We start from the raw sequence: 14,408 nt of genomic DNA, 5'->3' as shown, positions 1-14,408 counted from the left end.
GGGGGCGGCCGGAGGTGTTGAGCCGGGCCGGGCTTGCAGCCGGCGCGAGGAGGAGGCCGGGTTGCTGCAGCGCTTTGTTTGTATCCCCGTTGATGGCTGGTGCTCGGCTTTCGCCGGCGCTGGCGCCAGGCGGGTTGGCTGGCAGTCACCCGCCCGTTGGGGAGTGAGGTTGTGCTGGAGTTGGTGCTTCCTCTCCGCGCTGGCTGTGGGCCTGGGGCCGCTGGTATCGTCGGTCACAGCCAGAACGGAGAAGAAGTGCCAACCCCAGCTCAACTCCCGCTTGGCCAACCGACAGCCCCGGACCGATGACACCAACCATCAACGGGGATACACACAAAGCGCTGCAGCAACTCGGCCTACTCCCCGCGCCAGCTGCAAGCCCGGCCTGGCCCAACACCTCCGGCCGCCCTCGGACAGGGACGAGACACCCTGGAGGGGACAGGGCTGGCCCAACAGCAACTCAACAGACCCGGGGACCGACACCGGCCATGAACAAGCACGATCTCGCTTACTCACCAGAGCATAATAAAGCAATAAAAACTACAAAATAATGAGCATCTGCAGTTCCTTCTTAGACAAAATAATCTTAGCTTTTAACAAAGGAACAATAAATACAACCATTTCATATTTTGAAAGAAATATTTTCTTACCTAGAAGAATCAAAGCTGGAAAAAACAGAAAAAATGAAGGTCCACTGCTTCACTGCTCTCCAGGGCTGTTTATGCATAGTAACCTTTGACCTGGGCATGCGCAGTCGGAAGCAGTCAGAATACCAAACTCACTTATTGGCTTCCACTGCCTTCTGAGGCAGAGAATTTCACAGATTCACAATTCTCTGGGTGAAAATGTTTTTCCTCATCCCCGTTCTAAATGGCCTACCCCTTATTGTTATTAGTTTTTAATTAGTTACGGAAAAGAATGGGATGGGTTCAAAAGTTGGTCCTATTTTGCGGCTAGACCAATTTCGATGGTGTTGGGCAAACCCTTTCAGAATTTCATTGGGGGACTCTCTTTACAGGTAAGGGGACATCTGGTAAGTGGCAGGCCTTTAAACATGAGAGAGCAAGAGATCAGGGACAGCATATTTCTATTAGAGTGAACTTCAAGACTGGTAGGATTTGGGGACTGTCGATGACAAGAGATATTGAGATTCACAGATAGGAAAGGTTTGGAGGGATATGGATCAGGCGCTGCAAAGATCATCAGCATGGATGAGTTGGGCCAAAAGGTGGCCTGGATTAGTTGGGCCGAAGGTCCTGTTTCCACCTTGTATAGCTTTATGACTAATAAAGGTTTAGCGGACTAATTTCAAAGGTTAGTATATTAATAGATCAAATGATTTCAGAAACTACTCAAGAGTTTTACATTAAATAGTTATTTGACTCATGGAGGTCATACCATTTGCTGGAAGAGACAGTTCAGCATTGTTGCAGACTTTCAGTGCAGATTATAAGATGGCAAATGAAGTAAATCCACAAAATACACAAGATAGAAATATATAGAGAACGAGACTAAGTGGGACTCGTTGGGACCCATGTTCACACAGGAGGGCTGGTCCCCCGACGCAATATTCCACCTCTCCACCAATTCCAATATTGGTGGCCAGTGGGGCGGCTTTCTGGAGTGCTGGTATGGGTTCTTGGGGTGGCAGCTCAGTCCCTCAAGCCTGATCTTCTGGCAGCTCACTCACGGCTGGTGGGCTGGCAGTTGACTCATGACTATTCCTTGAAATTCCATTTCAAGCAGGGTGCAAGGCCACAAAATTCAAGTGCAGTTTCCAACCACTTCAAGCAGGGTGCAAGGCCACCGAATTCAAGTGCAGTTTCATACCACTTCAAGCTGGATCCAAGGCCACCAAATTCAAGTGCAGTTTCATACCACTTTCAGCAGGGTGCAAGGCCACCAAATTCAGTGCAGTTTCATACCACTTCAAGCAGGATGCAAAGCCGCCAAATTCAAGTGCAGTTTCATTCCACTTCAAGCAGGGTCCAAGGCCACCAAATTAAAATGCAGCTTCATATCATTTCATGCAGGGTGAAACAACCATAAAACCACACAAAACACCAAACTCACAGTTCAGTCACATTCAGTGTGTTCAGTTGATTCACAGCTCAGACAGTCATGACCTCTCCCTCACTCATCATGCAGAGCCACACCCACACTTCCAGGTTTTTATAACCCCTCCCCTCGGAAAAGGTGCGGCTTTCAGGGCGTGATTGACAGGAGAGAGATTCTCAACATTTTTTAAACACTAATAACACTTTTATTTTTCATTGATGGAAAGAATTCTCTGCACCTGCTCAGCGGAGGGGGGACTGAGTAAGATGGCCAACAATCACAGCCGTAAGTGGTAGTGTTTTATCTAAAATCAATATACAGTGCAAACAGGAAGTAAGTGCATTTGCAGTAGTGCCTTTTAACTTCAAGCCAAAGCACCCAAGCCGCCATTTGCAGTAAGTAGTGCTTTTCAACTTCATGCCACCATTTGCAGTAAGTAGTGTCTTTCAACTTCAAGCCAATGCACCCACGCCAACATTTGCAGAAACTAGTGCCTTTCAAATTCAAGCCAAAGCACCCAAGCCACCATTTGCAGTAAGTAATGCCTTTCAACTTCAAGCCAACGCACCCAAGCCACCATTTGCAGTAAGTAGTGCCTTTCAACTTCAAGCCAAAGCACCCAAGCCACGATTTGCAGTAAGTAGTGCCTTTCAACTTCAAGCCAAAGCACCCAAGCCACCATTTACAGTAAGTAGTACCTTTCATCTTCATACATTAGCACCCAAGCCACCATGTGCAGTAAGTAGTGCCTTTCCCAACTTCAAGCATTTCAACTTCAAGCCAAAACACCCAAACAACCATTTGCACGCAGTGCTTTTTTACTTCAAACAAACCATATTTTCATTTTCAAACCACATTAAGGGTACTCACAGTTGTGTAGACATTTGTTCAGTGGTATTCAGAGCTCATAGGGACGTGACCCTTGGCTTCATCCATCTTACAGAGACTGAGTGAGGCACACCACTTTGTGGTTTTATAGTCACTCCCCCTCCCTCCTGCAGGTGCACCAGAGAGAATGGTGATTTTTTTAAACTTCAAGCCAAAGCTCCCAAGCCACATTTGCAGTAAGAAGTGCCTTTCAACTTCAAGCTAAAGCACCCAACCCATCATTGGCAGTAAGTAGTGCTTTTCAACTTCAAGCCAAAGCACCCAACCCATCATTTGCAGTAAGTAGTGCCTTTCAACTTCAAGCAAAGCACCCAAGCCACCATTTGCAGTAAGTAGTGCCTTTCAACCTCAAGCCAAAGCACCCAAGCCACCATTTGCAGTAAGTAGTGCCTTTCAACTTCAAGCAAAGCACCCACCACCATTTGCAGTAAGTAGTGCCTTTCTACATTAAACCAAAGCTTCCAAGCCACCATTTGCAGTAAATAGTGCAATTCAACTTCAAGCCAAATCACCCGCCACCATTTGCAGTGGGTGGTGTCTTTCAACATCAAGCAAAGCACCCAAGCCACCATTTGTAGTAAGTAGTGATGTTCAACTTCAAGCTAAAGCACCCAAGCCACCATTTGCAGTAAGTAGTGCCTTTCAACTTCAAGCCAACGCTCCCAAGCCACCATTTGCAATAAGTAGTGCCTTTCAACTTTAAACCAAAGCTCCCAAACAACCATTTGCAGGCAGTGCCTTTTTACTTCAAACAAACCATATTTTCATTTTCAAACCACATTGAGGGTACTCAGAGCTGTGTAGACATTTGTTCAGTGTTGCTCAGAGAGACGTGACCCTAGACTTCATCTTTCAGAGACTGTGAGGCACACCACTTCCTGGTTTTATCATCCCTCCCCCTCCCTCCAGCAGGTGCAGCAGAGAGAATGGTGATTTTTTTTTTTAAACTTCAAGTCAAAGCTCCCAAGCCACCATTTGCAGTAAGTAGTGCCTTTCAACTTTAAACCAAGCTCCCAAGCCACCATTTGCAGTAAGTAGTGCCTTTCAACTTCAAGCCACCATTTGCAGTAAGTAATGCCTTTCAACTTCAGCCACCATTTGCAGTAAGTAGTGCCTTTCAACTTCAAGCCAAACACCCAATCCACCATTTGCAGTAAGAAGTACCTTTCAACTTCAGGCCAAATCACCCGCCACCATTTACAGTAGGTAGTGCCTTTCAACTTCAGGCCAAAGCACCCAAGCCACCATGTGCATTAAGTTGTGCCTTTCAACTTCAAGCAAATCACCCACCACCATTTGCAGTAAGTAGTGGCTTTCAACTTCAAGCCAAAGCTCCCAAGCCACCATTTGCAGTAAGTAGTGCCTTTCAACTTTGTCAAAGCACCCAAGCCACCATTTGCAGTAAGTAGTGCCTTTCAACTTCAAGCCAAAGCACCCAAACAACCATTTGCAGGCAGTGCCTTTTTACTTCAAACAAACCATATTTTCATTTTCAAACCACATTAAGGGCATTCACGGTTGTGTAGACATTTGTTCAGTGTTATTCAAAGCTCAGAGAGATGTGACCCTTGACTTCATCCATCTTGCAGAGATTGAGTGAGGCACACCACTTCCTGGTTTTATAGTCCCTCCCTTTCCCTCCAGCAGGGGCAGCAGAGAGAATGGTGATTTTTTAAAAAACGTTAATATCTCTCTGATTTGTCATCGATGGGAAAAATCCTCTGCACCCGTAAAGCGGAGGTGGGCTCTGAACGAGGTGGCCAAAAATGACGGCCGTAGGTAGCGGCTTTCTGTTGGAAATCGCAGCACAGTGGGCCAAAAGCGGTTAAGATCAGAGATTTAGTAATATAGATCAGCATGCAAACAGGCCCTTCAGCCCATTTAGTTCATGCCAACCATTGATCAACCATTCACATTAGTTTTATGTTATCCCACTTTTTTTTATCGATTCCTTACACACTAGGGGCAATTTACAGTAGCCAATTAATCTACAAACCCAGGACTTTGGGATGTGGGAGGAAACTGGAGCACTCAGAGGAAAACCTTGCAGTCACAGGCATAATGTAGAAACTCCACACAGACAGCAACCGAGGTCATGATCGAACCTGGGTCTCTGAGGCAGCAGCTCTACCAGCTGCGCCACTGTGCCGCCCTATTTGACTATGTCACTAAATACAAAACAAAGTCTCAATACCACCCTAAGCAAACAACAGGAGAACAAACCTCTTAATTAAATATTTTTCTTCAATGCACAGATGGCAATCCGGCAATCCAAATTATTTGTCCATTTTAGATCATTAAATGGAATGAGAAAAAAAAATGGGCTCTACAGTAGCCTCTTTGAAAACTAACAGCCACTGTAATATAAATGGAAATTTCCGTTGCTCTTTTTGCCAAATGTATTAATATCAGGCAGTAGATGGAATCTCCAATGTCCCCTTCCTGTTTCAGCATAAGAACACATTTTTCTATAAAATACCTATATAACAGAGAGTTATGTAACAGGGCTTGAAACAAAACAGTGGAGGAAAAGCAATAATGTCATGAATACCAACACGTTTTAAACTCAATTCCACAGTTAGATGGAGCAAACATTGTACATGTAGTATTATATAACTTCAATGTAGATGATTGACAGCTAACCATAACTTTTATTTTATAACCTCAGCCAGTCGCAGAAATGCTATCCAAAACCAATAGTTGTAATGCTTTAACTATTTCTACCTTGGAGTCAATTTAATCTGTCTAAACCAAAAGCTCAACTAGAAATGAAATTCTAGAAGATTCAATATCTAATGTTCCTATAGGGGGTATTGGAGCTACCACTGCAACATTTCAATGATATTGAGTAACTACTTATTTTGTCATTACAAAACAAAAATAATACATAGAAAACGCATCAAGGATATATTATATACTTATTTTGACTATAATTTACTAATCATAAAAAGTTAACTAAAACATTGCTTTATTTTCTAAAAAACTAACTTCCATCTGATGAGCCCCTCATCAATCACAAAACACTTTCGAAGAACATACAGTGCATTGCATTCAGAAAGTATTCAGACCCCTTTTTCCACATGTTGTTACATTACAGCCTTATTCTAAAATGGATTAAATTCCTCTTTTATTTAATCATCAATCTATACACAATACCCCATAATAAAAAAGCGAAAACAGGTGTTTAGAAATTTTTGCAAAGTAATTAAAAATAAATAACTGAAATATCACATTTACATAAGTATTCAGACCCTTTACACAATACTTTGTTGAGACACCTTTGGCAGCGAGTACAGCCTCGTCTTCTTGGGTATGGTGTTACAAGCTTGGCACACCTGTATTTGGGTAACTTCTCCCATTCTTCTCAGCAGATCCTCTGCCAGGTTGGATGGGGAGCGTCGATGCACAACTATTTTCAGGTCCCTCCAGAGATATTCGATCGGGTTCAAGTCTGGGCTCCGGCTGAGCCACTCAAGGATGTTCACAGACTTGTCACGAAGCCACTCCTACATTGTCTTGGCTGTGTGCTTAGGGTCGATGTCCTGTTGGAAGGTGAACCTCTGCCCAGCCTGAGGTCTTGAACATTCTGGAGCAGGTTTTCATCAAGGATCTCTCTGTACTTTGCTCCTTTCATCATTCCCTCGATCCTGACTAGTCTCTCAGTTCCTGCCACTGAAAAACATCCCCACAGCATGATGCTGCCACCACCATGCTTCACCGTAGATATGGTATTGGTCAGGTGATGACCGGTGCTTGGTTTCCTCCAGACGTGACACTTGGCATTCAGGCCAAAGAGTTCAATCTTGTTTCATCAGACTAAAGATTCTTGTTTAGGTGTCTTTTGGCAAACACCAAGCAGACTGTCATGGGCCTTTTACTGAGGAGTGGCTTCCGTCTGGCCACTCTACCAAAAAAACCAGATTGGTGGAATGCTGCAGATACAGTTGTTCTTCTGGAAGTTTCTCCCATAGAAACATAGAAATTAGGTGCAGGAGTAGGCCATTCGGCCCTTCGAGCCTGCACCGCCATTCAATATGATCATGGCTGATCATCCAACTCAGTATCCCGTACCTGCCTTCTCTCCATACCCTCTGATCCCCTTGGCCACAAGGGCCACATCTAACTCCCTCTTAAATATAGCCAATGAACCGGCCTCAAGTACCCTCTGTCGCAGAGAGTTCCAGAGATTCACCACTCTGTGTGAAAAAATACTCTCTGTGTGAAAAAAAAAATCTCCCTAGAGGAACTCCCATCTCCCTAGAGGAACTCTGGAGCTCTGTCAGAGTGACCATCAGTTTCTTGGTCACCCCCGCTGACCAAGGCCATCCTCCCCCGATTGCTCAGTTTGGTCGGGCAGCAAGCTCTATGAAGTTCTTCCACTTAAGAATGGTTTCAAAGTTCTTCCATTTAAGAATGACGGAGGCCTGCAATCTTCGGGACCTGCAATGCTGCAGAAATTGTTTTATACCCTTCCTCAGATCTGTGGCTCGACCCAATCCTGTCTAGGAGGTCTACGGACAATTCCTTCGTCATCATGGCTTGGTTTTTGCTCGGACATGCACTGCGGGACCTTATATAGACAGGTGTGTGCCTTTCCAAATCATGTACAATCAATTTAATTTACCACTGGGGGTCTCAAATCAAGTTGTAGAAACATCTCAAGGATAATCAATGGAAACAGGATGCACCGAAGCTCAATTTTGAGTGTCGGAGCAAAGGGTCTGAATACTTATGTAAATGTGATATTTCACTTATTTCTTTTTAATTACTTTGCAAAAATTTCTAGACACCTGTTTTCGCTTTTTTATTATGGGGTATTGTGTGTAGATTGATGATAAAAAAAATAATTTAATCCATTTTAGAATAAGGCCTTAACATAACAAAATGTGGAAAAAGTGAAGGGGTCTGAATACTTTCTGAATGCACTGTATCTCTCCCTCCTAATCCCATTCTCCTGCCTACTCCCCAATAACCTCTGACACTCATAATAATCAAGAATCTATCTGTCACTGCATTAAATTTATCCACTGACTTTACCTCAACAGCCTTCTATGGCAAAGAATTCCATACATTTTTGATGCTAGAAATACTTTTAATAATATTAATATTATCTCTATCTCTATATAACCAAAAGTCTCCGTCTTGTTTGTGTGTGTGTGCCCACGATGTGTCAATCTGCTTTTCCTATCTTCTTCCAAATGCCAGGCCACAACCTTCCCATTTTCACATATCCTACTCACATTTTTCCCGTTGTGGTGATAAACATCTTCCCGTTGCATTCCCACCTATATTTCCCAAGTTATTAACCCTTTAAATTTTAAAAACAGCCCCAAAAACACTGATTTCATGAAAAAAACCCTGTGTAACGTCACAATGCAATCGCAAGGCAGGATAGGACACTTCGGGAGGGAGGGGCACTCCAGCGCTCGCGGTGAACGAGGAGTGGCGGGGTCTGAAGGGGTCTGAATACTTTCTGAATGCACTGTTTTTATGAATCAGTCCAGAAAGGTGGATTTAATGAAACAGGCAAGTGGAAACCAAAGAGCTTCATTGTAATTTGCCAAATGTCCATGGAAATAAATTATTGTCTCTAAATTATGGCTTGCCATTGTTGCAATGTTGATCAGATCATAAAGGAGGCAAAGGATTTAGAAATAAAAAAATACAGACAGTTAAGCTTTGTTGGCTTGACAATAATTTCATTTATCTTTAGTGACAAATACTGGCATTTGAAATTGTTTATCAGCCTTCGCACTGTGGAGCTACTGCAATAAGCTGCTAATATAGGTCAATCAAATTATTCCATGGATTCACCTGAGCAACCTCTGCCAAAAGCTTGAACATACTGACCCACACAAGTTATAATCTATAACAATTTCTTGCAAAAGAAATGTAATTTCAAAAGGTAAGATCAAGTAATCAATATAGGAGCTGTAAAACAGTTCGCCGATCAATTCTTTTTTTTTTAAATCGCATTTGTGGCCCATAAATTCAGAACGCTACAATGTTATTTTTTTTAAATGAAGATATATCACATAAACAGCTCACTTTTTTAGGTCAGAGACATTATGATTAATACAGCATACCCCTTAAATTCTTCCTTTTTTTCATAATCCCTGAAATTGCTGCCATTGATAATGGAGTCCTATTAGAAAAACACATGCTGAGATTTACTCATATTTCCTCTCTCCCCACCCCCACACTCCCAGGCAATCCCAAAAGGATCAAGGAGGACTTCCTTCCTCTCTAGCTTGGAGGATTTTAAAATACTTGATAAGGTCAGTGTTGGAGCTGTGATTTGGGCCAAGCTGGAGCAGGTGATGTTTGACTGGGTGGGAAATGGGTAATTTTGGAATCAGTGCCCCTTCCACCTTTTACGCTGAGCTTCTGCATGTTCCAGAGGAAGGGATTTGGGATTATCAGTACTATTAGAACATAGAACAGTACAACTCACAAAGAGGTCCTTGGACCACAATGTCCAAGCTGACAAATTTGTTGATTTAAACTAAATTTAAACTTTTGAATGCCCCTTCTCCATTTTGAATTGTCATTGGCTAAGGATTCCCAGCTGTCTGTGGGAATACTGTACTTTTTTAAAAGGAGACTTTGGGAACACCTTTGAACTATGCCTTTTGTCTGCATAATTATCTATTGCCAGGGCAAAGTTTAGAGCAGAATTACTGTTTTAGAAGTCAGGTGTCAGGCATGCAATCGATGTGGTCTGCCCGTCAGAGTCAGCTGACTGTAATTAGGACCTCAATTCCAGGGATGTTGCATGAAAGAAGTCACTGATATTGGCTCATCTAGTCAGCGGATTTGGAGTATTTTGTAGTGCATCTTCATACAGCTAAAGGCATCGGGAGACGAAAGATACCTGCCTAAATTGAGAATTGGCTCCCAAAATATGAGAAATGGTTGACGAGGTTTGCTGTCAGAGCCCTCCTCATGTCGTGCTCGGACACCGAGAATGTGTGCACATCCCCAGCAGTGGAACTCCCGCCAGCCTCGCTAGCCGTCGCGCTGACGATGTTGTTGTTAGCCGGCGAGTTAGGGGTGTTGTTGCTGCCTCAATTCGTGCGTAAAAAGTGTTCAGGTCATCAGCTAAGGTGGTCCCGTTTGAGGGGGGGGGCTGCTCTGTTAGTTAGTTATAGATTGTAGCCCCTGCCAAAGGCGTCTGGTGACCCGCTACGTATCCATCCTGCCCCTGTACCTCCTTTTTGCGTCCTTCACCGCCCTTCGCAGTCTGTAGGACTCTGCCTTGTAGTCATCCATATTACCGGATGCCAGGCTGGAGTTATAATCAGTGGTGCGAGCATTCAAACAACGCGAATGGACCTGCCCACCCTGGGTTTTTGCAACACTCAATGCAAAGTCAATGCATCAATCAGGTATCAATTCACATATAATCGGCATTGTTAGTAAAGCTGTAATTTGCAATAATAATGTGTTTGGAAAGTGTCAATGCTTTTTTAGCAATGTATTTAGCAGACCAAAACCAAAGAAGTGATTGCCAAAATTGTCCAAGGGAATTTCAACCAATGTACTGCTAAGCATAACAGTTGTCTACTGTATGATACAGAACCTGAAGACAGAAATGGTGAGATTTAACAAAGAAATTATGGACTTATGCCACTCCCTTGGGAAGATATTCAAGACACATACCTATTTCTGCCATGGCACGGTATTTTTCTCCTTAATCCAAATAGCTTCTAAATGCTATAATAATTTCAGTTTACATCCATCCCCATTCAGTTAAATTCATCAAAATAAACTGGCAAATATCACTAGGAAACATAATCGCGGAACCCACTATATTCTCTTTTAACCAATTTATGTTTTGGCTGTTTTGAAGAATTTTTACTGCATAGTTATAAAAAAAAACAGAAATCAAGATGCTATCACTGAAGTCTTCCCGCAAGTATTCAATTGCATCAAGCTGGGAACAGATAATCATATTTGGCCTTGTCATTAACACTCGTGCCCCGAGTATGAAATAAAAAGGGACAATACCCACAATTATGTCTTTCAAGATGTTTAGAACATCTTTAAAACTAGGTTACGACTCTGGCCTATATCAAAAGCTTAATCTGAAACTACGTCTTTTAATTCTGGATAATATGCGCCATGCTAGTGAATCCTCATCGTGCGCAATTTGTTGAATTTCCCAGCGTGATCTGTGCAATTGGAGATGGACGTTAAGTCTGACCCAGAAATGTGATTGCAGATTTACTATTCTCAATAGTATTTGCATGAAAAAAACATTATTTTGGAGCAAAAATACACTTCTTAAATCATCTCAAGATCACTTTGAAAATATGACCTGGTAGCTCCCTTCAGGAAATGCATTTGCACCAATGACGTTTTTAACATTGGAAGCTTACCACTGACGTCACTGCTCACGTCTTTGAGGATCATGTCAGCCACTGGCTACTCCCAACATACCATATTTTCAGTACATTGGAGCTGTACAATTTAAAGTGCCATCTCACTTCTGCTGGTTGCTGATTACTTAATTAGAAACCTGCTCCTAATCACCACAACGTCCACTGAATTCTATCATTATCTGGATATTTGCAAACTCCTTTCAATAGATGTTTGTATTATAATTCCTTTGGTTCTGTTTCAGGGCAGCTGGCGCAAGTACAGTCGGTGAATGACGGGAGGGTGCAGAAAATGCCAGCACTTGCAGACAATATCCCAATGACCACCAGGAACCCACACTCCTATCCTCATTCACACACAGGGAGCATCTCTGGAGAACATGGATAGGCAATGTTTCGGGTCAGGATACTTCTTGAGACAGTTGCCTAAATCAGAATAGTCACCTATCCATGTCCTTGAGATGCTGCCTGACCCACTAAGTTACTCCAGAACTGTGTTCTACATATAAATCCAGCATCTGCAGTTCCTTGTGTTTCCTCTCTTATTTCCTCCTTTGGATAGATGACCTTCATTTATTTTTTAAAAATCACATACATTTCCTCAAGTAATATTTCCAGCCACATCCAATGATTATGCCACTGTATCCTCCAACTGAATGCAATATGGAGATTGCACTCAATACTTTGAAAATAGTGAAATTACATTCACATACTAAACAAACTCATGTTCACACAAATAAAAAATATGTATAAATTAGTAAAAGATAGAATGAACAATACCTCTCTCGAAGAGATAATCGCTTTAAAACAGGGCTTTGTTTCTGGAAATAGGACGATGTTGAACAGTTCATTACTGTGGCAGGAGAGGGTTGTCTGCCAACTGGTCGTGACATAATATGCGCATCAGTATCGCCATAAAAATCATCTTGATCTTTCTCACGAGGCTTTTTGATGGCCTGGAAAATAATAAAATGGCTGTGATTATTATTACTCAAAATACATAAAGGAATCTTTCACAGTGGCAAATTGTCTATAGAAATGCCATTGTATCTCAATTTAACAGACGCTTCAAATGATTATCTGAATAGCAAAAGAACTGTAAAACAGCAGTCCTATTTCACTGACTAATTACCAATTTTTTGATTAATATTATCAGAATTTTAGTTTTCAAATTCTGAATCCATTTTAGTGATTGATGCTACTCAAACAGTAGTAGACCTAGTTCAGTTTAGCCTTGGCTGATTATACCATATAAGGCTCTTGAAATATATCAGCATATTCTCCATCTTAATGTTAGTGGTGTCATGGGAAATGTGTTAGTACATAAATGAAACATTTGCATCTAATGTAACTTATTTTCAATCCAATTCAAGCATTATGCATGCACATATGCAAAATATTGGAATCACACATTCATACAATTACCTTAAATAACCTAATCATGAACACATTTCAACACAAGATCAGAAAATGAAAATCCAACACTAGAAAAACAGATGACAAATGACAACAAGGACATATAAAACAAAATGAATACAAATATTTTCAAACAATTTAGAAATATTCTTCAAAGTCATGGTGACTGAGAAAATATTGCCAGACATTAAATTTCTGTATTACAAAAAAAAATGTGTTTTATACATGTTATTGTTTTCAGTCAAGAGACAAGCAATTGAGAAATGAGATTCTGGAATTTGAGGCTTAGCATTGTCAAGTGCAACATCTGTACACAAAAGATTACAAAATTGACCACCTCAAACTATGCATAATGACAAGAATAGTCATTTGCAGAAATAATGAACATGAATAGGACAGGTTTAGAGGGATATGGGCCAAACGCAGGCAAGTAGGACTAGTGTAAATGGGACATGTTGGTCGGTGTGGCAAGTTGGGGCGAAGGGCCTGTTTCCACACTGTATGACTCTCTATTTCCATTTTCTTGAGCTACCTCCCCTGGAAAAGCACAAGATGGGTCATTCTAATAAAGGGATTATGTACATAGCAAATATACCATGCTCCATAGGTGAACAACAAAACAAAACCTGTGAGAAGTGCATTTAACTGCAGCTCCTGGCTGACTGCATCGATCGAACAGCTGGAGCTGCAGTTGGACATAAGGGAATCCATGATGTTGACAGCATCATTGATAGCAGTTTCATCTCGGGTCCAGATGACAAGTAGTGGTGTAACTGCCAGGAAATGGAGAGGGAGAGCAGGGAGTGCTGGCTACCCCTGTTTCCATTCTGCTCACTAAAAAGTGACTGGGAAGACTTGCTTGTGGATTTCTTCCACCATCTCTGACCACTCCAGTCAGTCCATTCCTTTATTCCCTCCAACACCTGCTCCCCCTCCCCCTCAAATACTCATCTTCCATTCTCGATTCCTATATTTCTTTTTATCTTGTCTTTTGCATTGTTCCTTTTGCTCTATCCCCTTTCACCCGTATCCATTCCTCCCCATTACATCACTTTTTTACTTATAGCTTTCTTCCCACTCTTAGTCTGAAACACACTCTATTAGTCTGAAACTGCCCCATGAAGATCAACAGTCATCTTTGTGTATGGGCACAGAAGATGGGTGACATGTTAAATTATTAGAAACATAGAAACATAGAAATTAGGTGCAGGAGTAGGCCATTCGGCCCTTCGAGCCTGCACCGCCATTCAATATGATCATGGCTGATCATCCAACTCAGTATCCCGTACCTGCCTTCTCTCCATACCCCCTGATCCCCTTAGCCACAAGGGCCACATCTAACTCCCTCTTAAATATAGCCAATTATTTCGTGCTGGTTTTTACCATAAAGACATGGATGCTAGGACACTTGGGCTAGTGATGTCTTGAAATGAGTCGACATTTCAGAAGAGGGGATGCTGGAGGTATTAAACACATAAAGCTAGATAAATTCCTGGGACCAGATCAAATATATCCTGGGACATTGTGGGAAGCTAGGGAAACTGAAGAAACTGCAAGGCCACGGGCAGAAATATTGATATCATCGACTGCCATGTGTGAAGTGCCAGACATCTATAGGGTAGCAAATGTTGTGCCTTAAGAAAGACTGCAAGGGAAAGCTTGGGA

At 42.1% G+C, this 14,408-nt stretch overlaps 1 protein-coding gene across 4 annotated transcripts in view; it reads right to left on the bottom strand.

Annotated features, from left to right (window-relative positions):
* spata6 (spermatogenesis associated 6) overlaps window positions 1-14,408 on the bottom strand; it is an 81,559-nt gene that overhangs the window by 25,110 nt on the left and 42,041 nt on the right. For all 4 annotated transcript variants that reach the window (XM_055641812.1, XM_055641810.1, XM_055641811.1 and 1 more), the window contains one exon: window positions 12,108-12,283. In XM_055641812.1, the coding sequence (XP_055497787.1) occupies window positions 12,108-12,283 (176 nt within the window). The remainder of the gene's footprint in view (window positions 1-12,107; window positions 12,284-14,408) is intronic.

This window comes from Leucoraja erinacea, chromosome 10, assembly GCF_028641065.1.
Source record: "Leucoraja erinacea ecotype New England chromosome 10, Leri_hhj_1, whole genome shotgun sequence".
NCBI lineage: Eukaryota > Metazoa > Chordata > Chondrichthyes > Rajiformes > Rajidae > Leucoraja > Leucoraja erinaceus.
The sequence above is the reverse complement of the archived record's forward strand: the minus strand, read 5'-3'. Positions and strand labels throughout refer to the sequence as shown.